General features: G+C 57.2%; 1 protein-coding gene across 1 annotated transcript in view; it reads right to left on the bottom strand.

Moving 5' to 3' along the window:
* Positions 1 to 25650, bottom strand: part of HERC1 (HECT and RLD domain containing E3 ubiquitin protein ligase family member 1) — a 49787-nt gene that overhangs the window by 867 nt on the left and 23270 nt on the right. The window contains exons 29-77 of the mRNA XM_081964533.1: positions 25395 to 25632; positions 24700 to 24890; positions 24305 to 24460; positions 24080 to 24186; positions 23583 to 23693; positions 23324 to 23500; positions 22726 to 22965; positions 22358 to 22441; positions 21324 to 21838; positions 20033 to 20799; positions 19181 to 19388; positions 18924 to 19084; positions 18698 to 18814; positions 18092 to 18323; positions 17750 to 17874; positions 16813 to 17033; positions 15633 to 15904; positions 14716 to 14768; positions 14433 to 14633; positions 13744 to 13918; positions 13366 to 13636; positions 12569 to 12782; positions 12248 to 12453; positions 11820 to 11947; positions 11368 to 11495; positions 10232 to 10432; positions 9958 to 10091; positions 9499 to 9698; positions 8845 to 8959; positions 8397 to 8543; positions 8045 to 8146; positions 7710 to 7883; positions 7025 to 7318; positions 6742 to 6807; positions 6542 to 6667; positions 6166 to 6304; positions 5567 to 5748; positions 5243 to 5398; positions 4984 to 5106; positions 4387 to 4489; positions 4093 to 4262; positions 3847 to 3985; positions 3348 to 3517; positions 2747 to 2916; positions 2503 to 2668; positions 1885 to 1961; positions 1293 to 1545; positions 908 to 1060; positions 352 to 657 (exon numbers count right to left, since the gene is read on the bottom strand). Of these exons, the coding sequence (XP_081820659.1) occupies positions 352 to 657; positions 908 to 1060; positions 1293 to 1545; positions 1885 to 1961; positions 2503 to 2668; positions 2747 to 2916; positions 3348 to 3517; positions 3847 to 3985; positions 4093 to 4262; positions 4387 to 4489; positions 4984 to 5106; positions 5243 to 5398; positions 5567 to 5748; positions 6166 to 6304; positions 6542 to 6667; positions 6742 to 6807; positions 7025 to 7318; positions 7710 to 7883; positions 8045 to 8146; positions 8397 to 8543; positions 8845 to 8959; positions 9499 to 9698; positions 9958 to 10091; positions 10232 to 10432; positions 11368 to 11495; positions 11820 to 11947; positions 12248 to 12453; positions 12569 to 12782; positions 13366 to 13636; positions 13744 to 13918; positions 14433 to 14633; positions 14716 to 14768; positions 15633 to 15904; positions 16813 to 17033; positions 17750 to 17874; positions 18092 to 18323; positions 18698 to 18814; positions 18924 to 19084; positions 19181 to 19388; positions 20033 to 20799; positions 21324 to 21838; positions 22358 to 22441; positions 22726 to 22965; positions 23324 to 23500; positions 23583 to 23693; positions 24080 to 24186; positions 24305 to 24460; positions 24700 to 24890; positions 25395 to 25632 (9164 nt within the window). The remainder of the gene's footprint in view (positions 1 to 351; positions 658 to 907; positions 1061 to 1292; positions 1546 to 1884; positions 1962 to 2502; positions 2669 to 2746; positions 2917 to 3347; positions 3518 to 3846; positions 3986 to 4092; positions 4263 to 4386; positions 4490 to 4983; positions 5107 to 5242; positions 5399 to 5566; positions 5749 to 6165; positions 6305 to 6541; positions 6668 to 6741; positions 6808 to 7024; positions 7319 to 7709; positions 7884 to 8044; positions 8147 to 8396; positions 8544 to 8844; positions 8960 to 9498; positions 9699 to 9957; positions 10092 to 10231; positions 10433 to 11367; positions 11496 to 11819; positions 11948 to 12247; positions 12454 to 12568; positions 12783 to 13365; positions 13637 to 13743; positions 13919 to 14432; positions 14634 to 14715; positions 14769 to 15632; positions 15905 to 16812; positions 17034 to 17749; positions 17875 to 18091; positions 18324 to 18697; positions 18815 to 18923; positions 19085 to 19180; positions 19389 to 20032; positions 20800 to 21323; positions 21839 to 22357; positions 22442 to 22725; positions 22966 to 23323; positions 23501 to 23582; positions 23694 to 24079; positions 24187 to 24304; positions 24461 to 24699; positions 24891 to 25394; positions 25633 to 25650) is intronic.

Here is a 25650-nt window from a genome sequence, read left to right on the forward strand (position 1 = left end):
AGAAGCTCAGGGTTCCCTGTTCAACAAGCTGGTTGATCCCACCCCGCTTTTGGGTGCGGGGGGGCACAGCATTTGCTCCAGACCTGTGCAATTCTGCTGGAGCCCTTTGGCTGAGCTTCATCCTCTCCCCCTCCCCCTCCCGAGTCCTGCCTGCTCAGCTTGCTGGGCTCCCCCTCCTCTCCCCAGGTGTGGCCTTAGCTGTAGAGCCCTACTTAAAAGCCCCTCCTTGAAAGCCAGAGAGCCTTGGGGTCTGCTCGGCTGCCCAGGAAACGGACTAATGGCCGTGTCAGGGACCCCTGGTCTTGCTGATCAGGCAGCAGAGTAACCGGGAGGGGAGAAGCGCCATCTTACCCTATCGACCTTCATGATTTGGAACCGCTGAGAAATATCCGCCGTGTTCGCTGGCAGGCGAGATCTTCCGGACACAAACCTCATGAAAAGGACCCGCTCCTCGTTCGAGAACTCTTCCAGCGTGTGCCAGAACCACTGGATCAGCTGGTGCTGCTCGTCCACCTCGCGGTAGCGCACCACCTTCTTCAGCACGTCTACCGAGATCTCGGGCATCCCGCAAACCATCTGCTCCAGCTGCTTGGCCGTCAGCAGGGACAGCAGAGGCACTGGCACGATCCAGGACATCCCTTCCCGGACGGCGGCCACCTGCAAGGCGAGCAGACGCTCAGCGGCCACGAAGAAATCCTCACGCAAACAGGCAGGAGGAACAACCCGTCCTTGGGGACAAACTGGGAACCGGGATAAATATTTCCATCTCGGGGGTGGAGCCTATAAACCACGTTCCTTCCATGACGTCAAGAAGGTGGTGCAGCTTGTCCCGCAGGAGGGCAAAGTGACCCTTCAGGGGGCACCCAGGACGGCCCCAAAGCAAAGCAGAGACGCCTCTGAGCTTTACCTGGCGATCCATTTCATGCAGCCGGTACTCGATGGCTCTTTCCACGTACTCCTTCCGGTTTGAGAAAGTGAGGGGGATGCTGTTCCCACCGGGGATGATGGGCACCATTTTGCCATCGGCACTCTGGCCAATAAAGGAATCTAGAGGAATCATCTAGCAGGAAGGAAATCAAGCGGTGGTGTCCTTGGGTTGCACTTTGGCTCCTTTATGTCACTGCCTTTTACACGGACGGATCCCCCCAACCACCCCTAGGAAAAGCCCCTTCTGGAGACCCTCCCCCCAAGGAGTTCAACTGGCAAGAGCCGCAGGGCAATCTTGCCCTGCCAGGAAAGCGATGGCCATAGCTGGGCCCGGCCGTGGCCAGCAGCCTGGGGGCTCCTCTCACCTCATGGAAGTTCTCCTCGGTGATGCCGCTGTCTTCAATGTGAAGAATGCTGTTCAGCGTCTGCACGTAGAGCAGGTCCACCTCCTCCAGGTCCTCCAGGGCCAGTGGGATGCAGCAGAGCTGCTTCCAGGCCAGCGGGGCCAGGTGGAGGTCCAGGGGCTTCTTGGTGCGGATGGCCACGCCCATCAGGATGCCCAGGAACTTGAACTGCGTCAGGTGCTCCTCCAGGCAGGCCGAGGGGTTCAAGAGAAGCCTGGCAAGACGCGAGGCTGCCGTTGGCCCAGACCAGATCCCCAACCCCCAGGGAGAAGCTTCCGGTGCACAGAGCCAAGGAAGAGCCAGGAGACGGGACTGGCTGCCAATGGCTGGGCCCCTTTCCCTCCCTGGGCAGCCGGCGGGAAGACAGAAAAGTGGGGAGGGGCTGGGCTCAGCAGGGGCTGGTGGCAAATGGCTGGGGACCAACCTGCCCACTCCTGGCCCACCTTCCAAAGGAACACAAACTCCAAAACAGGCTCCCTAAATCCCCCCCCCCCTCGCCTGGAAGTGGTCAGAGGAGCCCCCGTGTCTTTCAGAGGGCAGCCAGCTAACTTACCGGTCCCTGTTGTAGCCGACTTCGGCTGTTGCGTTTGGGGAAGGAATCAGCAGGTCTACAATCCCAGTTTCAAGTTCCTTACGAATGAAAGGGGAAAAGGGGTTTCTGAATGATTAAATGGCTCCCAAAAGCAAGTCCAGCAATCGTGTGAGGACGCAGAGCAGCCCTCGCGAAGTCTCCCTCCCTCCAGTCTCCCAACGCTCAACTGGCCTTTAGGAACCCGGCATGTGGCGGTAAAAAGCTACAAAAACTTTAGCAAATGTTTTATATCCTTTTTCCCAAGTTGGCTTTGCTGACTGCCGGCTGCCCAGATGCTGGACTGCGCTGGGTGGACCTTCCATTAGTGTGGGGGAAGCACACCAGCCGCCCTGGGGGCAGCTTCAGAGCTGGCTCAAGTACCGGCCGCTGGCATTGCTCTGTATGCTTTGGTCCCGGCCCACAACAATATATTTACGTGCTCTGCCTACTCCAGAGTTTTAATTGGTGAGAGCAAAGATGTGACCCGTCCCCTCCACTTTGGCTAGGAGGGGGAGTAGGGGGAGGGAAGTGCCTGCTATCTAGCTGGGCCGGGCTTGAAAGGGAAGCGATGCCAGCTGGCATCCTGGAATCCTGCCTCACCTGGCACATCTCTGTGATGGTGTCGTCGAAGACGCCCCCGGCATCGTCAGCGCCTTCGCCCACCAGCTTCACCTTCCAGGCCCGAGAGGGCAGCCGAAGATCGGAGGCGTTCAGCTTGACCACCTGCCTGGCGATCTGTACCAGGATGGGCTTGCACTTCCGGCCCCTTGGGAAGAGAGGGAGGAGAGGTCGGCCACCCAGAGCGCGCACGGCCACACCCGCTTCCCGGGGCCTGAAGGCTGACCTGGTGGAGATCCTCTTGACCGTGATCTGGGGTCCGTAGTTCTTGCCCTGGACCATCGTCTTCCCAATGGAACGCACCATGGGCAGCGTGTAGACTCGGGGCGCCAGCAGTGGCCTCAGCTGCCCTTGGACAATCCCCCAAGTGCCGGCATTGTAGTGGGATGTGCTGCTCTGTAACAAGAGGGAGGCCGAGAGCTCTACCCGAGACGGAGCCCCTCGAGGGCAAGAGGGGAGGGGGCTCTGAAAGGGGGCCACCACTGCAAGGCTGGGCTCAAAGGTCAGCCTCCACCACCCCCTCCCGCCAGGGGCAGAAAAGGAGTGGGGTTCTCTGCCACTTCAGAAAGCAGGCCCTTTTTCTTCCTTCAAGGGCCAGACTGACCTCCCTCCCTCCCCCCCCAAAGGCCCCTTCCCCCACCTGGGTCTGGCCCTTCCAGATGGCCACCCAGCTCAGAGGCGACTCCTTGCCCAGGGGAGCTGCCAAAGCCACAGCTGATGCTGCCCCCCCTTGCCCCCCTCCGTGAGGCTGTAAAATCCCTGAGCAGGTTTCCTGGGAGGGGGTGTGCATGGGGGGCTGGGGGAGGGGGCAGAGGCAGGGGCCTCACCTGGTTGTTGGGACTGAGGTTGAGCAACCTCCAGGAGGAGTACAGGAGGTCAGAGAAGTGGTAGAGCAGCCGGAGTCTGGCTCGGACGGTGTGGATGCTCACTTCCTTCAGGGCCCCGTACTGGGGAGGAATGGCGTCCGGCAAGCCCAGCTGCAGCGGTACCGACACCCCTGCAGAGGGGAAGAGGCTGTCAGCCCCAGACCCCCCCCCCCAACCTGGGCGGCCCCTGGTCCTCTCGCAACGGCCGCCACAAGGTCCAAGGCAGGAGGGGAGGGGCACCACCCTCCGCCCACAGCCCCCCTCCCCAGCAGAAAAGCCTTTGCTCTTGGGGGAGGGGAAGCTGCTTCAAGGCAGATGGGAACTGATGTGTGAGCCATGGGTTGCTGCTGTGGGCAACAGGAGTGAGGCTGGCCCAACGTGTGTCCTGGCAGAGACAGCTGCCTCCTGGGGGGTAGATTGGCTGAAGAGCGCAGCCCCCCTTCCCCCCCAGCCCTTGTACCTGGCGCTCGAGGGGGGACGGGCGGGGCGGTCCAGGCAGCGCTGTGACATCGCCCAGCGGAGATCTGCCGGAAGTTCTTCCCTTGCAGCCCGGTGACCAGGGTGGGCTCCCGGATGTGGTTGGTGTGGCCCAACCCCAGCTAGATTCAGAGAAGGAAACGCTCAGCCAGAGCGGCCTCAACCGGGCACCTGGCCAGACTCTGACACCACACTTTCCCGTCTCCCCCTTCGCGCGTCCCGTGCGCACCTGGCCTTCCGAATTGCTGCCCCAGGCGTAGACGTCTCCGGCAGAGGAGAGGGCCAGGGTGTGCTCTGCTCCCACAGCGACGTCTTCCACGAAGACCCCCGAGAGGGCCGGGACCTGCTGGGGCCGGTTGTGGTTTCGGGCTCGTCCTTCCGGCAGGCCAATCAGCCGGTCTGGAATGAAGGAGAGCCCTGAGGGAGCCGCAGGAAGCCCCCGGGGCCAGCACCGGCCTGCTTCTTGCCAGGTCTCCTCCCGCACCCAAAGGCCGAGCGCTGGGGGCGCTTTGGCTGGACTCACCTTGCCCAAAAGTGTAGATGTGCCCGTCCTTCGTCAAAGCCACGGAGAACTGGGTGCCACAGGCGACCTTTTTGATTCCTATGCCACAAAGAATGTCTACTTTCTGTGAGAGAGAGAGGGAGAGGGAGGGAGGGAGAGAGAGAGAGAGAGAGAGAGAGAGAGAGAGAGAGAGAGAGAGAGAGAGAGAAGGGAATGGACAGCACGAGAGAGAGAGAGAGAGAGAGAAGCCTTCACAGCCATGGAAATAGCATTCACTTCGTTTTCATTCTTATTTCTGTTCAGGAGGCCAGACTGTGCTGGGGACGCAGTGCGATTTGCACATGGATAATAGAAAACATTGGCAGAGACTCCGTGTTTTTTCCCCTGATGAACAATTCAGGAATGCTGCAATACAACCACCTCCTCTCCCCCCCCCCCCTTGAACTAATCCCCCTTTCAGCTCTCATGACAGCCAGCAGGGAGGGAGACTTTGAAGCCCCCCCCCTCCCCCCCAGGATCTCACCCCGGGGACAGACTCTCTTGGGGAAGCCCATTTCTGAGCAAACCTGCCAGGTGACCGAGAGGGGTGGGAGGGGCTACTGCTGTGGTGGGGCTCACCTGTGGGGAGGACTTAGCTGTTGAATTTCCCAGGCCCAGCTTCCCGTAGTCTCCGTCCCCGAAAGCCCAAACCATGGAACCGTCGGTAGATACGACGATGGTGTGATTGAGTCCACAGGCCACCTGACGTTAAGAGAGAGCGAAGCGTCTGCTGAAGAGCCCCCACGGCCGCAGGACTCGCTGGCCAGCTGCGGGGCTAAAACTCTGGAGGTAGCTCCAGCTGAATTTCCCGCCACGTTTCTAAAGAAGGAAACCCAACCTCTCCAATCTGGTAGCCCTCCAGCGCCGTCACCCTCTCGGGGAGCTTCTTGTTGGAGGTGTTCCCCAAGCCCAGCCGCCCGTAGTCGCCGTTCCCAAAAGTAAAGAGTTTGCCATCTGCAGTCACCACGGCCGAATGCTTGAAGCCACAGGACATCTGGAGGAGGAGAAGGAGACAGCAGCCACTCATCAGTGGGAGGTTTTTCAAGCCAGCTACAATTTTGGACTTTTAATCCCCTGGCCTGAATTCAGAGCCAAGAGCCCCCAACTCTTTCCAAAACCGTTGAGCCGATGAGGGATGCAGTCTTGGGCCCCTTTGCTGTACCTGGACCACTTCCTCTCCTTGCAAAGCTTCTATCTGCCTTGGCCGGCGCTGCCGGTCGCTGTTTCCGTGTCCCAGTTTGCCATAATCTCCGTCTCCCCAGCTGAAAACTTCCCCGCTCTCCGTCAAAGCCATGGAATGTCCATCAGAACCGCAAGACGTCACCAGCTGGGTGACCACAAAACCTTCACGTAAGCGGAAGAGCAAAGGCAACGTTAATTGTTCCGTCCACTGCTACCACCACCACCCCCGGACCCTTCCCCTGGAAATCCTGAGGCCCTGCGGTGCCCCTTCTGGGTTCCTCTCCAGCTGGACCAGGCCACCCTCTGCCCCCTGGCAAGGGCTGTGGCAAATGCCAACCTTAGCCAGGCCCTGCTTGCCCAGAGATGGTCGGCCGCAGGCTCTGCCAGGGAGCCTAGAAGGGACTCGGGGAACTTATTTCCGGACTGTTGGTGCCATGTTGGACTCTATCGTGGGGCTGCCCATCTCTGGGCTCTGGAAACAATCCGGCGCCCAGTTTGCGGGATGGAGCCCTTCATGAGGTCACTTGGTCGAATATGTGACGCTGACCAAATCCTCAGTGCCAAAATATTAAAACGTACCCTGCAAAGCTGAAATGACGGTGAGCACGTGAAGATCGTCGGAATTTCCTTGTCCCAGCCGGCCGTAGCTGCCTTCTCCGCAGGCCAAAACTGTACCATTTGCTTGAATGACAAATGTGCAGTTTTGGCCACAAACGACCTGGGGTAAGAAAACTCGTTTCTTAAGGCAGCAAAAATCTGCATCCGAATAAATGCAAAGCCCAGCACTCTCTCCCTCTCCCTCTCTCTGCTCAGGCTCCCCTCCCTCCAGAGCCTCAGACCTGCGGGAGTCTGTCTGCCTCGTCTGGCCCTGCTCTGCTCTCTCCGGGGGAACCTCGGGATGGGTCTATCGGGGTGGGTGGGGGGTGGGGAGTGCCTGAAAACTCCTGAGGGTTACCTGTTGTGCTTGTGAGAAGGAGGGGGCCAAGACGGGCACCAGGACGTTCCTTCCAGCCTCTGCCAGCTGCCCGTGCCTTCCGGCTCCCCAGAGGCACACATCACATTTCCCCCCAAGGTGCCAGTCCTAAGGGACAACAGAGGCTATTAGATGTGGGGCCTCTTTGGGGCTCTTTCCAACCCATCACCCATGGCACTAACCTCTGGGCGGGAGGTTGCCCAGGACATGATCTGCTCATCCAGGCTGTTCATCCATTTTCCGTTGTCCTGCAAAATAGACAGTTCTTGCCATACGGTCCAGCCGGGCACGGTGCCACCTCCACCTCTCTCGACCCACTCTGTGCCTGCTTACTGGAAAGGATGCCCTGACTCTGCCCAGAGCAACTTATGCAATCATGACACCATAAACTCTAGTTTCACGCAAGGCAAGAAGCTGCCCTGCAAAATCTGGAGCCCCCCCCCCCCCAACGCAACGCATGGTTACCATGAGGAGGGCCAGTTCTTCTTCTGGCACCGGTTCCAGGTCTGGGACAGTGAAGGACTCTGGGAAGGTGTCTCCCTTGGCCAGAGCTTCGGCAGCCTTGACTGTGGTGGAGAAGCACTCCAGCCAGGCCCACTCGGTGGGATTCCAGGCCGAGGGGTCTGGGAGGCAGGCCTGGTGATGGGGAGGGGCGGGTGGGTTGCACAAGAGCCGGTCCAGACGCAGCCCCACGGCCAGGGAAGCCAAGCACTGCATGTAGGGGCTGTGAACAAGCTGGTCTCCACAAACCACGTAGGGCTAAGAGTGAGAGGAAGAGGAAGAGGGTTACCCCCCAATGTTCTCCCTTCTGACCCTTCACTTCATTAACTGTAAGAAGCCGTGATGTCCAAGAGAACCGGCTTCCATCAGCAAAACAGAGCCAGGATTACTCTGGGACAGACTAACGAATTCAGCCTCCAATGCTTCTTCAAAAGGGAATTGTGACAGCAAAAAGCTGCGTAAAAGGCTGCCAAAACAGTGAGGATATAAGCCACATAATCTAGCACAGCCCTCTGACCCACTCGGGGGACCCTGGGGGCCTCAACCCTGGAGCCCAGAACTAGGCTGGGCAGACCAAGTTCAATCTTTCTCCAATGCCCTCCGTGCAAGTCATGCACAAGCCCCCCCCCCCCCTTCCAGGCCTTCCCACCTTCTCGTAGGTGTACTGTTCCTGCAGCATGATGGGCAGCCGTTCCAAGAAAGCCCTCATGCAGGGGGCCATGTTTAAGCCAAAAATGCCCTGTTGTTTCAAAGCGCTCCTACATGTTGCTAAGACGTGGTTGGAAGAGACCCATTCCGAAGTGCAATTCACCACCAGGACGTCCTATCAAGGGAGGAGGAGACTATCACACATACCAGGACCACCACAGTCGACCACCCATCATCGTGTGGCATAAAGGCAGGTGAGCCCAGAGCCAGAGAGAGAGAGAGAGACCCCCAGCCCCAGCTAGGGAGGGCAGTGAGGGCTTTGCTCGGAGACAATACCTTGGATCTACTGGAACAAGCAGCAACTCCAACCTCAGGGATCCAGACCACAGTCTGAATAGCTCCGGAACCAATCACCACGCTCTGCAGGACAGACCCATCCTAAACAGGGAGAAGCAGGAAAACAAGGACATAAGCATAGATATTTGTGTCTGTATGGCCAAAAAGGTATCAACAACAACAACAACAACAACAACAACGTGTTTGATGTGGGGTCTCCCCAACCGAGGTTGTACACCCCAGTCAGTCAAGGAATGATCTACAACTATTTCCTAAACCTGAGCCTGCAAACTCATGTTATTTTTAGCCCCTGAAGGGGGGAGGGGAAATGGCTTTGGGGGACCCTGCTTACCCGCAGAGACCAGAGGTTGATCAGCCCCCCGAGGCCCCCAGAGACCAAGGTGAGTCCGTCAGAGCTGAAAGTCAAAGTCCGCACAGGTGTGATGTGTCCCTTTAGCTGATAAATGCACTTGGTCTCTGCTACTTTCCCGTAGGCGTCCTGGGGAAGAAGGGCGAGAAGAATCCCAGAGCTTTTCATGCCGAAGAACTGAAATGCAGAGGCCTCTTTGCGTAGGCCAAGTACTTTCAGGCATGGTCACTTGTCCAGCCAATGTGATTCAGCTTCCTTCACTTCTGCAGGGGGTCGGTTTCCCTCATCCCTCCCAAGCACGGGATGCCACAAGGAATCTCTTCACGCAGCGGAGGAAAGCTCCGTCAGAGCCGAGCCCCTTATTTCAAAAGCTGCCTTGGGTGCCCGACCGGAGGCTGCCTTCCGCCCTGCACCCACTGGTGGTCCTCACCTTCCCGCCGGCGTCTTCGTCCCACCACTCTTCGGAGCAGCTCAGGCTGGAGTGCAGGAAGACCCGCTCGTCTTGGGGAACTGTCCAAACACAAACCAAGCCATTCTGGCACCCGCTAAACAAAAGCGAAGAGGAGAAGCTGCAATGAAGAGCCACCGTCCCGCACCCGGCTGAGCGGGGCTGGGAGGTGCTCGCGGGTCACATGGCAGCCGGTGGAAACACAGGAGGGAGGGAGTGGAAAGAACCTCGGACTGGTTTCTTTTTTTATAGCTAGCAAAAAATCCGAAAACACAAAATCTGACCATTTCCATCATGTGACCAGGAGACGGGGCAACCATTGTCAATGCCAACTGACTGCCAAGCGCCCAAGTGGAGACCGTGTGATGGCAGGGGCAGCGCAAGGGTGGTAACCTCCCAGGATGGGTCAGAGGCCACTTTTTTCAAGACCGTCCTACCTCTGAGCTGTCTTTAAATGAACGGTTGTAAGTTGAGGACTACCCATACAGAATGAATCCTCTTGAGTACAGCCAAACGCCATTTTAAAATTTAAGAAACCCGTCAATACCCCCCCCCCCCCACACACACACATCCCACCCCAGATCTTCCGTTCATGCCAGGCAGGTGCCATGCGGGGCATCAAACCTTCCAACTCACGTGGCCAGCAGCAGCTGCGGCTTGGGGCCTTTCCCTAGGAGGCTGCACCAGACCAGGGCATTCACCACGGCCTGGTGGGAAAGGCTGCACAAGTGCCGCCAGCAGCTCCCCGAGGAGCCCCAGAGCTTGACCGACTCTTCCTTCGCGCAGGTCATGAGGATCTTCCCAGTGGGGTCCCACTTCATGCTGACCAGGTTGTCCTGGAGAAGGAAGGAGCACAAAGGACCCCCATTCGGCCATCTCGAGAGCAGAGAGACTCTCCTTCAGTTCCCTTTAAGCACAAGATGCAAGGCTCCCTCCCCAGCTGGCACCCTGACACACACACGGACACACACGGACACACGGACACACAGACAAGGACAAGGACCCTCCCTCTTCACGGCTAGGGCGATTTCTTCTTTCTGCCCTCCTGGATCTCAGGCCCTTCAGGCAGGCCGGAGCAAGCGGGCTCTGCTGTACCTTGTGTGCGTCCACCAGAACAATCCCTCCTCCGCTCTCCCGGGCTTCTCGCGTGCCTATCAAGAGCTTCCCGTCCACATAGCCGACCGCAAAAGGGCTCTCCTCACTGAACCAGGCCAGGCAGGTCACCGACACTGGAGACCAGCAGAAAAAGATGGCTGAGTCTCCCAAAGGAAACACACGAAAACACTGGGAAAATGACATCATCTCCCCCCCCTCCCCACTTCACAGCCCAAAGGCTCGCAGCCCCCGATGGGGCCTGGCCGGAGCCTACCATCCTTCCTGTAGCAATGTTCCAGTTCAATCCTGCGCATGGTGGAAACGTCCAGAACCTCAATCAGTCCCAGAGAGCCGTCCATCCGCCCCACCAGCAGGAATTCCGGTGCATCTCCAGTCCAGGCTGCAGAGGGGCTTTCTCCAGGCCAGGCGAGGGCAGAGACCCAGTGGGGCTGGATATCCAGGAGCCCCTTTCCTCCTGGAAACAACACAGGTGTGAGATAGCCTAAAACTTTGGTTCAGGCCTAAAAATCAGGCTACAGGCCCAGGCTTTATTTCCCTGTTTATGATAATCGTTCGGGGTCCGGACAAGCTGTTTTCTCTTTGTTCGGTCCTTTATTATGCATCAATAAAACTGTTTCCTACACTAGAGTGCTTGGCTGTGACCTTCCCTCTTCCTACAACAGGTGGGGGCTTCAAGGACCACCACTCTCCTCACCCCGAAGGGCATTGGCTCTGAGAGCCATTTCTACGGGGCCTTTGCTGCCAGATTCTGCTGGTGCCCTGGGCAGCTGGAGTTTAGGGTGCTGTAACAGACAGGCCAGCCCATTGATAACAACCAGCAGAAGAGAAGGAGTGCTTGACCAAATGGATCCCTCCATGAAAGAGGAAGGGCTGCGCTGCAGGTGATGGGAGCTTCTCCCTCCCTTCCCCCCATCTCCCTGCCAGCGGCTCCTGAAGCCTCAACTCGCCTAGAAGCTCTGAAGAGGCCAAGGGGACCCCCAGCAGACCCTCCCCCACAATGGCTCTCCAATAGACAAGGGTTTCATTCAGGTTTCCCTCATTCTGGCTAAGAGCATTGGGGGAAGGGAATACCTCATTATCATTGGGCAGGACATTTTAAAAAATAAAAACACCCGTCACAACTTAATTTTCCTTAGTTTTGCCCCGCTAAAAATAATAAATAAATAAATAAATATTTATTTCTTAGCCGCACCCTCTCCCGAAGGACTCGGGGCGGCGTACAACAAAACATAGGAAATAAATATATCGACATACATATAACAAAACATATACCAAGACATATATACGACATATACAAGGAGGAGGTGAACTGATAGATAAAAACAAGTAAAAACACAATGTTTAAAAACCCCTAAATAAATTGAATGCAATTATGGCTGCTGTGCGTACCGTTGACCTGCCATATGTTCACCATCTTCTCCAGGGCTCCCGCCAGGTACTTGCCACTCATACTCCAGCAGGCGAGAGAGAAGCCGGGGTCACCAGGAGACCCCAAATTCTCTTCTGCATCTCCTTCGCTGCAAGACAAGGCAGAAGCCGTTTCCCCCTCCTCTCTCTAGCCCAAGCAGTAAAACACCCTCCCTCCTGCAGCCCAAATTCCCCGGAGGGCAAAACCTCCGTGCGGCTCCTTCTCTTTGCCTCCCTGACCCACCGAGAGGAACCCAAAACTCAGCCCCACAACAGTCTCAGCCACACCTGCCCCAAAAGGGCCGACTTGCCCGCTGGCTCCGTGGCTCCAGCCGGGGGATCCGAGGGAGCCGTCGCTCCTTTCAGCCCTGAATTCCCCCCTTACCGAGCCCCCTTTCGCTTAACCCAACAGAAACGGCCGCCCAGCCACCTACAGTTTGCTGAAGACGCAGGTCTGCTGCAGCGAGTACTGCTTCTTGGTGACATTCCACACTCGGATGGTTCCGTCGCTGCCGCTGGTGGCCAGGAGGCCCTTCTTGTTGCACCAAATGCAGGTCATCACCTGTTTGAAGGAAAGGCGGGGGCCAAAATGGAACGGACGGTCTGAATGGTCCCAGATGGAAATCCGGCCAGGACCCCAGATTTGAAAACCAGAGCAGGAGATTGTAGAGAGATCTCTCAGTCCTTTTGGGCTCCACCACATCCAGGTTTGTGCACTAGAACCAAATCCAGGGCTGGGAATTTATGGAGAAGACTGCAGAAGGCTGCCTGGGGGGGGTTAGCTGAGATGGGCGTCTGGAGAGACCCAAGGCCCTCTGGAGATGCCGTGTGTGTGTGGGGGGGGGGGGCGGGAACACATTACCCTGTTCTGGTGAGCCTCCAGCTTGATGGAGGAGCACTTGCGCAGGTCCCCTCCCACGTCAGCCAGGGTCTGCGGACTGCCCTGGTGGTCACGGTCGTGAGCAGCGAGGGTGCGCACCAGCTGCTGAGCGGCCCACTGCCTGTGCTGTGAGGACAGCCGGGAGGAGAGGCAGCAGGCGGCCAGGGCGTTGGCCAGCTCCAGGGGCCCTAGGGCAGAAGGAGGGGGGGAGCAAGGCCGGTCATTCAGAGGGCCCACACCCCCAGGCCAGGGCAGGGAGCAAGACAAGAGGGCGGTGCAGCCTCCCCCACCCAAGGCAACCACCTTTCTTCTCCATTTCCGCTTTGTCGTAGCTGGGCCTCAGTTTGGCCCCCTTGTCGGCCAGCAGGGCCACCAGGGCCTGGGTCACCACGAAGTTGGGGGAAGTGATCAGTTTGTTCTCTTCGGCTATTCCTCGCAGAAAACTGGGCAAGAACTTGCGTTGCACAGGATCGTCCACTGTCGTTAAGTTGACCCCGGTAGCTGCTGAAATCAAGTTCTAAAACAAGGAATTAAAGCATCAATAAATCCTGACTTTTTCAACAAGACATTCAAGCAAAATGCGGCTCACAAGTCTATTCTTATTAAGAATGAAAGGAACTTATAAAACAAGGAAACGGAGCTGCTTTCAAAGAGACTGAACGATTTTTTCTCATCATTCCCATCATCAGATGTAATAGATTTCAGAGATTAAAGACCTAATCGAATCCGGTGATTCAAATAAATTTACTCAGATTAAAATGATGCTAAACAAAACAAACTATATTCCAGTATTAAGCAATACGTAATGGTTTGAAGCTATTGGTTTCTCAGGGCCTGTTCAGGTAGAAGGCTACCTGAGGGCTGAGAAAGGCTGATGAAGGCGCTGGTTGCTTCCTCCGTTTTCCTTCCAGAAACCATTTCCTCTTCCCTCGCTTACCGACCGTCCCCCAAGCGCTGCCTGCGCCAAAGGCTCTTGCTACCAAGGCCCCCTCCCCTCCGGCCTGGCCCAGCCAAGAGACTCCCGGGGTCTTTAGCCCCAAACACGGAGTTCCCCTGAGCCAAAGGAGAGGCTGGGCAGCGGAAGCAAATCCAGCCCTCACCTGAGTGCACAGCTGGAGCAGAAGCTTGGCAGCCCCGGGGGTGTTGGAGGCCAGGCAGCCGACCGCTGTGCTCAGGTAGGCCAGGCAGGAGATGGGCTTGGTCATCTGGCTCTGGATGCCTCTCGGCCTCTCGGAAGGGCCCAGCCCGGAGCAGGAGCCCGTGGAGAGGCCGGCCCTCCCGGCTGCGGCCAGGCACATCAGGCGGACCAAGGTGCGGATGTCCGTCAAGCCCAGGGACTCCAGCCCTGCCGCCAGGCTGCAGCTGGAGCCGCTGCAAAGGGAAGGAAAAGTCAGAGCCGAGGTCTCCTCGCTCAGCCCTTGCCCCCCCCTCCTCCTCCTCCTGTGCTGCGCCCTCCCAGCCGAGCGGAGTCTCCTCACCTGACCGAGAGCAGGGAGAGCGCTCTCATGACCATCGTCCGGGCCAGGAGGACCTGGGCTGCTGCCGTCACCCGCCTCAAGGCCATGACGCGGTCGTGGGGATTCCGCAAAGCAGCCGCCTGCTCCCCAAGAGTCATCCTGCCCGAAGAGCTTTTCTCCACAGAGCCTTGGCAGCCTGTCAAGAGGCAAAGGAAGGCCGGGTCACCCGAGGAAGAAACCCCACGGCTGCCTTGGAAAGGAAGAAATGGGAACGGCCCAATGCTGGGCCTCTCTGGCCACTCCGCCTCCTCTCCCTGCCCTCCTCTGTGGCACGAAACCCGTGTGGCTGCGGTGGATTCATTCCCTGAATCCTTTCCCTGTTCCATTCCGGGCAGCTGGGCGTGAGAGGAGGCAGGCTCTGGGCCCAATCCAGGCTGTTTCTGTCTTTTCTGTCGCCCTTTCCAGGGAACTGTGGGCTAAAAGCCTCTATTCCCGCGCCCGTCCAAATCCTCGGGCTTCTCTGACCTGCCAATCCTTCTCAGGCTTTGATCAGGCTTGGTGGGGGCCCTTTCCAGCTTTCCACGAGGTCTCCACCCCCACAAGGACCGCCTCTGCTTCCTGCCCCCAGAGACGGCATCTCAGCGTTGGGCGCACAAAAACGGCCCCTGGGGAGCCAGCAATCTCCCTTCCTCCCCCCCCCCCCGGCTTACCTATTTGCATCAGCGTTTCCTCCATGCTGTTGATGGCCGTGACCATGGCCACAGAGGCCCCCAGGGGGTCACTGTCTGGGAACTGGACAGGTTCGGGCACGATGCGCCGGTCGTTCAAGCCCAGGGGTCCAGCCAGCAGCTCAAACTCCTCTTCGCCGGTCAGCTTTTCATCCTCATCTACGTCCAGCATATCCCAGTCTTCTAGCGTGAGGCAAGCAAAGTGCGGTTAGGCCTTACCTTTCCACGGAGGCCCCAAGTCGACGCTCGTGCCGTGAGGAAGTACCTTCGTAGACGCTCTCCTGCTTGCCTATTAGATCAGGGGCCTGGCCTCTGTACCTGCGCCCAAGAGAGAAGGAACCAAGGTCACCTTCGCAGGCCCCACATCTCCTTAAGCCAGCTGTAAACCATCAGCTCTTTCCCTGTTGTTAGCTTTCACACGAAGGAAGGAACAATGAAACCCAGGCCTCCTCCTTTACTGCAGCTGATTCCACTTGCTCTGCAGGATCGGCGGAAGGAAGATGGTGGACGGAGAAGCTGCCCCAGACGGGTCCCCATCGGAAGCTCCACAAGGGCCCTAGCAGGACTCCTCCAGAGGCTCCTCTGTTTTCACTGGCGTAAAACTACTTCTAAAGTTCCAGTTAATGGTTAGGCTAACTGAAGTTTCTCATAGAAAAACATACTAAACCCATTAAAACTCAGCCTATTTTAGACACCTGATTCTGTACCTCAACCCTGGGAGTGCCTACCCAGAGGGCAAAGGCACGGAAGAGTGCCTGTCAGGGGACGGGCTGAGCTTTGAGCCTGCGCTTCCTCTCCAAAGGGCTACGTTGACTGAAAGGACGCTCTTCTCTCACAAAAGGAAGAGGACAAAGATTTGTGGAGCAAAGATGGGTCTCCTCTTGGCCCCCCCACCCAGCCTTTGCCCACCCAGCCCCTCTCTGCTGCCCCAAAGAGCTCCCAGATCCGGCTGTTGAACTTCAAAATCAAGCGCAACTTCCCAAAGGCCTTTGGCCGCAAAGTGAAGCCAAAGAGGCAAGAGAAGGCTTGGAGAGCCTGAACACGCCACAAAGATTAGCCTTCCCCATGGGGAAGGGGGCAACACCCTCGGCCCCACTCCCACCCAACAGCCCACGCATGGGTGGGGGGCAGAGGGCGGAGTGAGCAGCCCCCACCCCAACCTCCCTGCCTCCTGTCCGATACCTCTCCGAGGCCGAGGACTTGTTCTTGCTCTTCAGGGACGCCAGGTATTTCTCCCGGCAGCTGCCGCAGAGCAGGTAGTAAGGGTTCCCGCTTCCACACTCGCCACCAAACCAGCCGTCCACGTAGGAGCCGTTGCTGCGGTAGCCCTGGCGGTTGGCACTGCGCCCACAGCCGGGGTGGTTCCTCTTCATGTGCTGGTTGAAGCTGGCCACGCTGGCTTCGCACAACTCACACACCACCACTTCGTCCCTGTCTTCAGATTCACAAACATGCTGCACAACATAATTACGCTGTTATGGTTTCATGCACAAGGAACCACCTCGCATTCCTGCTCTTTCCACACCCCCATTAAAGCCAACCGACGTGTTCCGCTCCAGCTCAGTGCCAGAGGCGCAGGTGGCATTGCCCCCCTCCCTTCCAAGAGCTTCCCCCCCCTCCCCAGCTCCTATAGTCACCAGCCAGACCCGCTGGCAAGGAGGGGCTGCCAGAGGCAGACAAGAGAAAGGCGATGTGCAAGAAAACCAAGCCAATCAACAGCATGGATCTTGGCGTCCTCATTAGGTGTTGCTCCTTGAGGAAGAGACCCCAGGAAAGCCAGGCGAATTATGCACAAGTGGATCCCCTTCCTATCAGGCAGAGCTGAGCCTGTCTCTAGGCTGCCCTCTCTGTGGGGGGGGTCTGCTTGGGAGCTTTGACAAGCAACTCCTGGTTCTGCTTCTGGCCCGGGAGGGAATCTGCTCTGAAGAGGCCAGGATTCCGCAGCTTTAGCTGGATCCTTGACCTGAAGGAGGTGGCAGCGTTGAGCAACAGGGTGAACGGCCCGAGTTGAACTCCAGTTTTAAAGCAAGCAGCCTATCCGTGGTAGCTCCATCTCTGTTTCAGTTATTTTTTAATTTAAATCAGAGAAAAAGCATTTGGCATTTATTTCTGATTACTAAAGCGTGGAGTTACACCTATTTCTAAAAACGCTTTGAAAGAAAAGAACGCCTGAGCTGCCCGCAGAAAAGAGAGTTGGCAAATAGAAAGCAGCCGCAGTCAGAGAGAGGAGAACCTGTGCTAATTTCCCACATTTTAGCAACAGCCGTGTTAACCGAGGCGGCTGAGCGAGGCGCAGAGTTAAGTCACGTTCTACAGAGCAAGAAGGAAGCAAAGCAGCAGCCCCAGCTGCCGTCACACACACCCAGGTCGGCCAGTCCAGTACCTCTGGGATCCACATTCCCAGAATGTCATTGTCCCCGGCAAGGTCCGGCCCAAACATGGCTTCCATGGCCTCCTCGTCCAGCTCCAGCTCCAGCTCCTCGTCCAGGTTGAAGTCGTAGAGGGTGCCGGGATCTTGCGGCAAGGAGATCCCTTCCCTCCGGCTCTGATTGCGGTGGGCCTGAACAGAGCGGTACAATCCCGCTTCAACCAGAGGGGGAAAAAACCACAGTGTTTACTGGGCAAGTCAAAAGCTGTGTGTGTGCGTGTGTGTGTGTGTGTGTGAGAGAGAGAGAGAGAGAGAGAGACTCTGACTGACTGACTTGACTGACTGACTGACTGACTTGTCATAAATACTTTATCCCACGCCTGAGCAAGGCCTCTGGGTAGGGAATGAAGAGGATGCCCTTGAACGGCTGCTACCAAGGCTAGGATCAGAGGAAGGGGGCCCCAAGCCCTTAATTCCCAGAAGAGGCAGCCCATTCACCCTTGCAAGATTCTGCTACTAGAGCAGCTCTAGCGAGAGTAGCAGCTCTCGGTCTGCAGGGCGCCTGTTCCTTAGCCTGGCCTATCTGGTGGGGGCACCACACGGAAACCCCGGGAACGACTACGCTGGACTGACAGGGGGAAGGAGGTAGCTGCCCCCTGAAAGGAAGCTGGTGCCACATTAGCCTCGTTTCCTTAGACAGAGCAGGCTCCCCACCCTCAGCTCTGGGGCAGCCTTTATCCGTGGCCCTACAAAACTGAAATCTTAATAATTTCCCTTCAGCTTTGGATGAGCAGACTTTATAGCTGATTTTTTTTGGCCCATTTTTTCTTTTATAAATAGCCGGTCAGCACGTGCTCTAAAACACGGCAAGCATCTTCAAGGAATCAGAGGAGGAGTGGAAAAGGTGTCAGGTAGTATTTGAAAGACTTACCGGCACGGGCCAGCAGCGTTCGAGCAGCTAGATCAAATTTGTGCCTCCTGGTTACTGCCGACCGGCCCCTGGCCACAGGCCCACTGCCTGACGCTGCGTTTTCTGCGTGATCCATGTTCTCGTGGCTGGAAGAACAGAAACAGCTCAGAAACGCTGGGGTGGCTTGAGGGGGAAGCCCAACACTCTGGACCAGAAGGCTGCACGATGGGCAAGGCTCAAGGGACCTAAGAGCCCTTCAAAAGTGGGCCTGGTCATCTTTTAATGTTTTTTTAACAGAGCCTGAAATAATTTTAATCGTACCCCCTGCCGACAGATAAGGTGGCAGAGAAATCCTGAGCTCACCTTTCCCCAAAGCCTTCCTCCAATTCAGGGGTGTCAGCTGAGGGCATGTCTCCTGGAGACTGCAGGTAGCTCTGGTCGCTGGACTTGCCCCCCCCTCCTGGGCCTAATCCTCCGTGCCGGGCATCCACCGTTTCTTCTGACTGAGGCTCTTCATCTTCCTCATTCCCAGGATGCTCAACCATCCACATGGCCAGGACGGTGATGTTCTGGGCATCGGCTTCTCCTCGGGCACCTGTGGGAACCAGAAACCTTCACCTGAGCGGCCCAGCCAAGCCGCCTGCTGCAGCCTTGGAAGGAATAAAGGGAAGCATCGGTTTTGCTCAGCCCAGAATCCCCTGCGGATGTTTCACCCTCGGGAACTGTCCCAGAAAACAGGAGGAAACCAAACACGAGGCGCACAGGCACAAGATGCGCACGCCTGAGGGATTTGGGCCAAAGGAATGGCAGAATCCAGATTTTCTTGCCTTGTGAAATGCCAAGAAGGGGGAGGACAAGGCACCCCCCCTCCCCCCGTGCCACTCGTGGGCCTTCCCGCAGGCCCTCTCCAGAAGCTCAGGTGGAGGGATGGGCAGAAGAATCCTGCCTGGCCCAGGTGTGTCTGGTTACCTGTGGTTTCCATTGCTTTAGCAATCTGCCGGAGGGAAAAGCCCATTTCTAACAAGGGCACGGCCACAGCAGGAGGAGGGGGAGAGGTGGACAAGCGGCTGCTTGGGTCGGACAAGGCTGTGAGGGGGAAGGGGGGGGGACAAAAATTAATGCTGCCTGCGTTTGCCAAACACAAAAGTTGACTCAGGTTCAAGGAGAGCCAGGCGGCTGTGCCGGGAAGGCCTACCTGTGCGGTTGGCAGGTCTGGCGGGCTGAGAGTCGGGGGAGGTGAGCGACTGGCGCCTGCCCACGTCGTCCGAGGGAGAAGTCGGCAGGGAGGAGATGGGGGGCGTCTGGGCCCTTCTGGTGGGAAGGACAGCCGTGGTGGGGTAGCTGGAGAACATTTGCCTTTGGGGAGACAGGAAAGGAGGCAGGGAGTAACACAAGGCCAGCCAGCCAGTGGGGGACGGTCCCAAAGAAGAAGGCCTAGAAATCAAGAGCTACCTCAGGAGGCTGAGTGGCAAAACCCCCGGGGACTCTGAAGCGGGCACGGTTTCCGTGTCGGTCACGGGGGTGGTGGCCGTGGTCGTGTCTTCCAGAGAGCTGCTCATGAAGGAGGTGGTGCTGGAGGCAGAGGGGCTGGTGGTCACGGGGGTCTGGGCCTGCTGGCTCTGGTCATTCTCTTCGGTCTGCTGCTGCTGCTGGTCTATTTCTGCAAAGCAAAGGGGGCCTTTCGGTCGTGCCTCCTTGCAGGGCGCTGGCCAGGGGCCGAGTGCCGGGGCTGATGGGCCTTTCCACTTGGGGCTTTAACTCAGCAGCACCCAGAGAGGAGGCCCAGCAGTCCGGCTCCTCAAGGGCCCCCTGGAAGCAACTCTTCGGAGGGGAGGAGCAGCAGCCCTGCCCACTGCTGACCAAAAGGGCCCTTCCAGGGACCGTTTCCTGTGCAGCGCCTTATGTCAGGGCCCTGCAAGGCCGGCTGATGCAGGAAGCACCAAGGGATTTTGCCTCAAATCCAGCCTTGGCCCCTAGGGACAGCGGCTGCTCTCTGCGCCTTCCTTTTGGCCCGCCAATATTTTTCCTCCAAAACCTCTGGAGCCCCCAGCCACCATCATCTGACTTACAGAGAGAGGCAGGGGCTCTTCCAGGTTTGGGACTAAAGAGCCCCATTTGTTTTTCGGGAGCTGAGCCAGAGGAGAAAGGGGGGGGGAGGGGAGTCATCAGCGCAATTACAACCACCTGAGCTCAGGCCAAACGCAGCCACAGGCCGGGGGACCAAGCCTGGCGCAGAGTTGAGGTCTGCGTGTCCTTCTGAGCCACAGGCCAGGCCTTGCGCTGACCAGCCTTCCGGGGACGCACCTTGCTTGGCTTTGGAGCCGCCCGGCTCTTCCAGCAGTCCCTGCACAACTAGCTTGTAGATCATGGCTTGTGCCCGCTCCAGGTCTGCCAATCCCAGCGCCCTCTTGATGGGCGAGCGCATGACTGCCCGCTTCACCATATGGCGCATCAAGAACTGCAAGGCCGTGCGCATCTCCACCTCTTCGTGGACCACAGGGGAGCTGGCGCAATCGGAGTTGTGGCCGTTCTCGGCCAGGACTTTGGGGATGAGGAGCAGCTCCGCGTACTTGCTGCAACTGAGCAGCGTGCTGAGGGACTTCATGGCTCCCAGGTAAAGGTAGGACAGTTGGACGGCCCTGGTTTCTGACTGCGCGGCCTCGTAATTCTTGGCGGTGTGTTCGTGGTTCTTTTTTTTGCCCTCGGCGCTCAGATGCTGGCACTCCATGCCCAAGGAAATGGTGTCCAAAGAGAAGGAAGAGCCTTCGCTTTCCAGCTTGGCCCCGGGGCCTTTCGGCTCCTCCGCGCTGGGCACAGCCCGTGCCTCGGACGCAGCGTCACCTTCGGTCTTCTGATCGGGGTCTCCTTTATCTTCCAGGTCGTGTTTGTGTCTCTTCTCGTGCCGCTTAATACTCTGCTTGCCCAGGTCTTCGTGGATGCCGGTCAGGTAGGTGAGGTCCAGCAAGACGGTGGCCGTCAGTCCCCGGAATCTTGCAACGTCAAAAGGCAGCGGTTCGCAAGGTTCCAGGTTATAGAGTGGCGTATCACTAGGCGACCAAAAAGTTGGGAAGCTTTAATAAAGATCAGAACGACACAGGAAGAAGCAAGTGAGGGATAGACGAGAGGAAAGCACAGGAAATCACACAGGCAAAATCAGAGGCAAAATGTACCACAATCTAGAGGAGTGGACGATCTAAAAGTCAATGTAAACCAAGGAAATGAGATTATGGGGAGGGAGGACATTCAACACAAAAGTAACTCTCTCTAAAACAATGGATTTCATTCAAAACGCCTGACGTGGTTTCATCTTCACTAACTTTTCTAAACTGCCTTTGAAAAGTGCCTCTCAACAGGCACAGCCGCCTGCATGGCTGCCACCTACCTGGGGTATCAACTGCCCCCCTGGCAGGGCACAGCCCGGCCCTGCATTGGAAGAAGACTCAGCCTCTGGGCGGTGCTGCGTTACTCTAATGCAGTCTTTCCTTTGAGCCTCTTAAAATGCCAGGAGCTTCTGCCAGAAGCAACAAGCCCCGAGATCAAACTCAAAACCCCGTTTCCTGGATTCCCACCGCTGGCCGCTTGACCAGCACTGTACCTGATGGTGATCTCAGCCTCGTCCCACTGGACCTTGGCGGACGTGCTGCCTTCCTTGACCACGCCCAGTAAAGTGGCATGCCGCCCAGTTTGCTTGTGAATGCAGCGTCCTCCGACTCGAAGTCCGGCGTCCACCCCGCCAATCACTGCCAGCACCGGCCAGACCTCCACACAAAGCGTCTTCAGCTGCAGCTCCGAGAGGTCGGCCAGTCCGTGCGGGCGGCCGCAGTGCTTCGTCTTCTCCTCCTCCTCGCGCACCTCGTTCTCCTCCCGACTCTGCAGGGAGCGGCTTTTCTTCAGCTTCTGACCGCTTTCTTTCAGGAGGCAGCCTTTGATTTTGGACAGCCTCTCCACCATCTTTTTGTTGATGCAGTGCGTCCACCGGTCGGTCCGGTGCAGGATGCGGATCAGCTGAATCGTGGCCTCCGCCAGCACTGCGGCCACCGGGCTGCAGACGGGATCCCCCGGCAGCAGGTCCCTTGGGGTGCCCCGCATCTGCATGTCACAGATCTTCACCTAGGCAGAGACAGACACCCCCAGAAGTCGCTTGGCTGCCTCTTCAAAAGCCCTGCCCCGAGCTCAGGCAGCCAGAGAAGCCCCTTTCCCAATCAGAGCCGTCCTTCTGCTTCCAAGCTGAGCCGTACTGTCAGCAAGGCCCGCAGACACAGAGGTCCCGGCCTTCGCAGGGCCCCGGGATGGCAGAAGGGAGCCAAGACTGGGCAGAATGGGAACGTGGGTGGAGGAGAGAGAAGGCAGGCGAGCTCAAGCAGGGAGCAGGGGCTCCTCACCTCTCTCGGCATGCCTAAGAGCCACGGGATTTCAGGCAGCAAAGCTAGAAAGGTTCCTGGATGAGGCTCCAGGTAGATTTGGCCAGACCAGGCGGCTTCCATGAACCCAAAGGAATTGAGCCCCCTTCTGGGTGTCCCTTTCTTTTGCCCCGGTCTCCCGGCCCCCTCCCCAGTTGCTACTTCTAAGTTCCCTTTCAAAGCGGCAGGGAGCTCATCGGCTCCAAAACCTTGGAAGCCTCCACCTTACCTTTTCTCCAGGGTTGCTACTGTAAAACATCACACAAGGATACAACTCTCCAGCATCCACATCTTCAAAAGCCAGTTTGGGTTCCTAATGGAAGAAGAAAAATGAGGGGAGCCCTTCTATCTTCGGCTCCAGGTTGGCTCTGAGATTTCTGCCTGCTTAAGATGAGGCTGGGAATTCACCCCTCTTTCATTTCTGTCAGGTCACTGCCTCTGTTCCTGCGCTTAACTTTCCCATGGGAATGGACCTGCTATAGGTAAGAAATGCAGAGCGTGCCACTTCTTCTCCTGGGATTTTTCAACCTTTACCGTGAACTGCTTGTGAAGCAATATGCAAACCTAGCAAGGCAGGAATAGGCCAAAGCCTCTCACCTCCCCATTTTTGCCAAAGGAAATGGTCCTTGCTTCCATATCCAAGACGCACGTGATGAAGTCCCCCTGAGTGAAGCTGGTCAGGGTCAGAGCCTGCTCCCCGTTGTGGTAGAGGTTGCCACTATAGGCTCTGTACAGCCACATGTCGGAGGTGGTGCGATGGTTGAAATCATGAACGGGCCAACGAGAAACTCCCACGCACGTCCCTTCGTTGCCTCGGTTTTCCTTCACAATGTAAAACTAGGAAGTGCAGAACAACTGTGAGCTTTAACTATGAACACGGGTACATCGCATATAAAAATGGGACAAAAGAAAGAACATTCGGGTTTGGCAACCCGCTTAGCAAAGAAGCAACTTTTAGATTATTTCTTCCCAAAATCAAAATGGGCAGTTGAAACATATTTATTCCTGGGTGAAAACCTCCCCATCCTGGGCTCGAATACTACTGAATCCATTCTCTCTTTCCTACCCTGTGAGCGTGGCATCGTCCCGAGGAGCCAGAGATGCCGAGAAAGCAACCAGAGTGCCCGGCTCCAGCTGTGATATGTGATCGTCCGCCACAGGCCTGAGCCTGACCTGTTCTTGTCAGTCTACGCACCTTCCACTGGTAACACCCAGACGAGACGCCCGTGGATGCCAGCCCGTAGCCCTTTCCCCCGCTGCCGTGAGTGAGAATCTGCCCGCTTTCCACCAGGCAGCACTGGGCCTTCTCGGGGTCAAAGGAGACCTCCTGGATGGGGAGGTTCTCGTCCTCTTCTTCAGACTCCCCCTGCTTCTTCAGGAACAGAAAGGGGAAAGCTCTGTCAGTGGGAGGCAGCCCACAAGCACCGAGCTATCCGAAGGAGGCAAAATGGTACCTGCAGCTTTATTTCTTGTTCTTTCTCTTTGATCTGAAGCACCTGTTTGGCTTGTGCAACCGGGCTCTCCCACATACAGTCGGCCAGGAGGGAAAACAGCCGTTCGATCACCTGTGGGGAGCATCAGCACCGCGCATTCAGTTCAATGAACTGCAAGGGAAAGGCTACAACTAGGCTTCCCCTTTCAGGTCAAAGGCCACCTCTAAAGGTCACCAAGGGGGCTGCGGGGGTCCCTCGTAGGCTACGTAAGGGCTTCATCCCCGTGGAAGGAACACCCTCCAACTGTCGCAAAATGCAAGGCAGCCAGGGATGACCCTGAGATACGGGGTGAGGTCTCTCTTGCTGCCAACTGGTGAAAACCGTCCTGAGGTGGGAGACCCCTGACCCTGTTTGGGGGAAGGCAGCGTCTGATGCACAGGTGAGAGGTGAGCCAGGAGGCAGAGGCCTAATTTGAGCTTAGAGATGCAAATGCTAAATTCTCTCCCAAGTATGAACACCTGAGCCGTCTGGTCATCCTCCACACCGGGTTCGCAGGCCGGCAGCACGGCTTCCAGGACATGGAGGGCTAGCAGCCTGGTCCTCAGTTTGCCAACCAAGGGGACACCTGGAAGGGAAAGGGATCTGAGCAACGGCTGCCCTTAAAGCGTTGCCCTAAAGCCCGAGCGATGGAAGCATCTTGAGTATTCACTTGATGCTAACGTTCCTTCATTGGTGGACCGTACCTGAGCAGCACTTCTGAGAAGCTATGTTCAGGAGCACCTCTGTCCACTTTGGAGAGGCCATTTTGGACTGGATGGCCTTGGAAGAAACAACCCTTCGGAGGAAAACTAAGAAATCCCCTAGATGTAACTCTGCAGCATGCTGTTTTCGGAGGGCAACTGTAAAACCAAACAGAAAGAATGAATCTCTGCCAGCCAGAGGAGGCCTTCGTGCCATCCATTCCCTAATCTGCAAAGCAGGGCAAGCAAGGGGCAGCATAGATTGCTCCATTGGCAATCATCGTAGCCCAGGAGATGGGCGTTTGAGAGCAGCCGAGGGAGCGTCTCTGCCACCGACCTGCAACCGCCGCCTCCTGACCGTTATTATTCCTTCCTTTAAAAAAGTCGGAGTCTCGTACCTTTGAAGTCTTTCCTCTCAGTGTCACCTTTGGATTCTGTTTTTTTTTCGTCCTGATCGCTGACTTCTTTTTCTCCGAAGGAAGAAGTCATAAGCATCACCCCCGCTTGTGACAGCAGATTCTTCAGCTGGCTACACAGCAGGTCCAGCAAGGACTGGACCACTTTGGGGCTCAATTTATCTGCGTAGGTCCTAGGTGACAAAGGTGAGGGAGAGGTCAAGCGTGGTCACACAGAGGTGGCCAAGCCCTGGGAAGAGATCTAAGCCGGGCACTGGAGGACGTTCCCGGGATGGGGAGTTCCTGCTCCTCTGCCTGAACTAACCGTCCAACGAGCTGACTTGCTATTGGAGGGGAAGGCGGCTTCCTGATGCTGCCCTGGTTCGCCCAAGGGCAGCTGTTCAATGGCCTGAGGCTGACCTCGGAGCACCCTCCATGCCGACCTCAGGCCCGGTTTATTCAACCGCAAGGATGTCTACTGGGGATCCGTCTTTCCACCAGGCTGGGCCTTCAAGGAGCCCCTCCTGAGATGCCTGCAGGTGGTGGAGGGATGGGGCAAGGGGCGGGGGGGGGGGGTTGGGGAGGAGGCCAGCATTTCCTGGTTTTGCAAAGGAGGCAAATTTGGGGCTTTCATCACAACTTTGCAGTATTTCAACCAGTCCACTTTGGGGGGTAAGTCTGACCTCGTTAGTCCTTACCCGGTGGTGATGGCCAGGATCTGTAGAAGTCTCGTGCTGGCCACTTTCAAAGCGGTGCTGAGCTGGGAAATGCCACTTTTGGGTAAGAGCTGCAGGGGCTGCCCAAGCACGGTGTCCGTCCCGCATAGCTGAGAAAGGACGTTCAGCAATCCGGTGGAAATGGCCAAGGAGACATCGGCTGGCTGGTAATGCACGCTCAGGGCAAAGACGGTCACCAACAGGAGCCGTTGCTGTGCCTCTAATACACACAAACACA

This window comes from Natrix helvetica, assembly GCF_964273705.1.
Source record: "Natrix helvetica genome assembly, chromosome: 12".
Lineage (NCBI taxonomy): Eukaryota > Metazoa > Chordata > Lepidosauria > Squamata > Natricidae > Natrix > Natrix helvetica.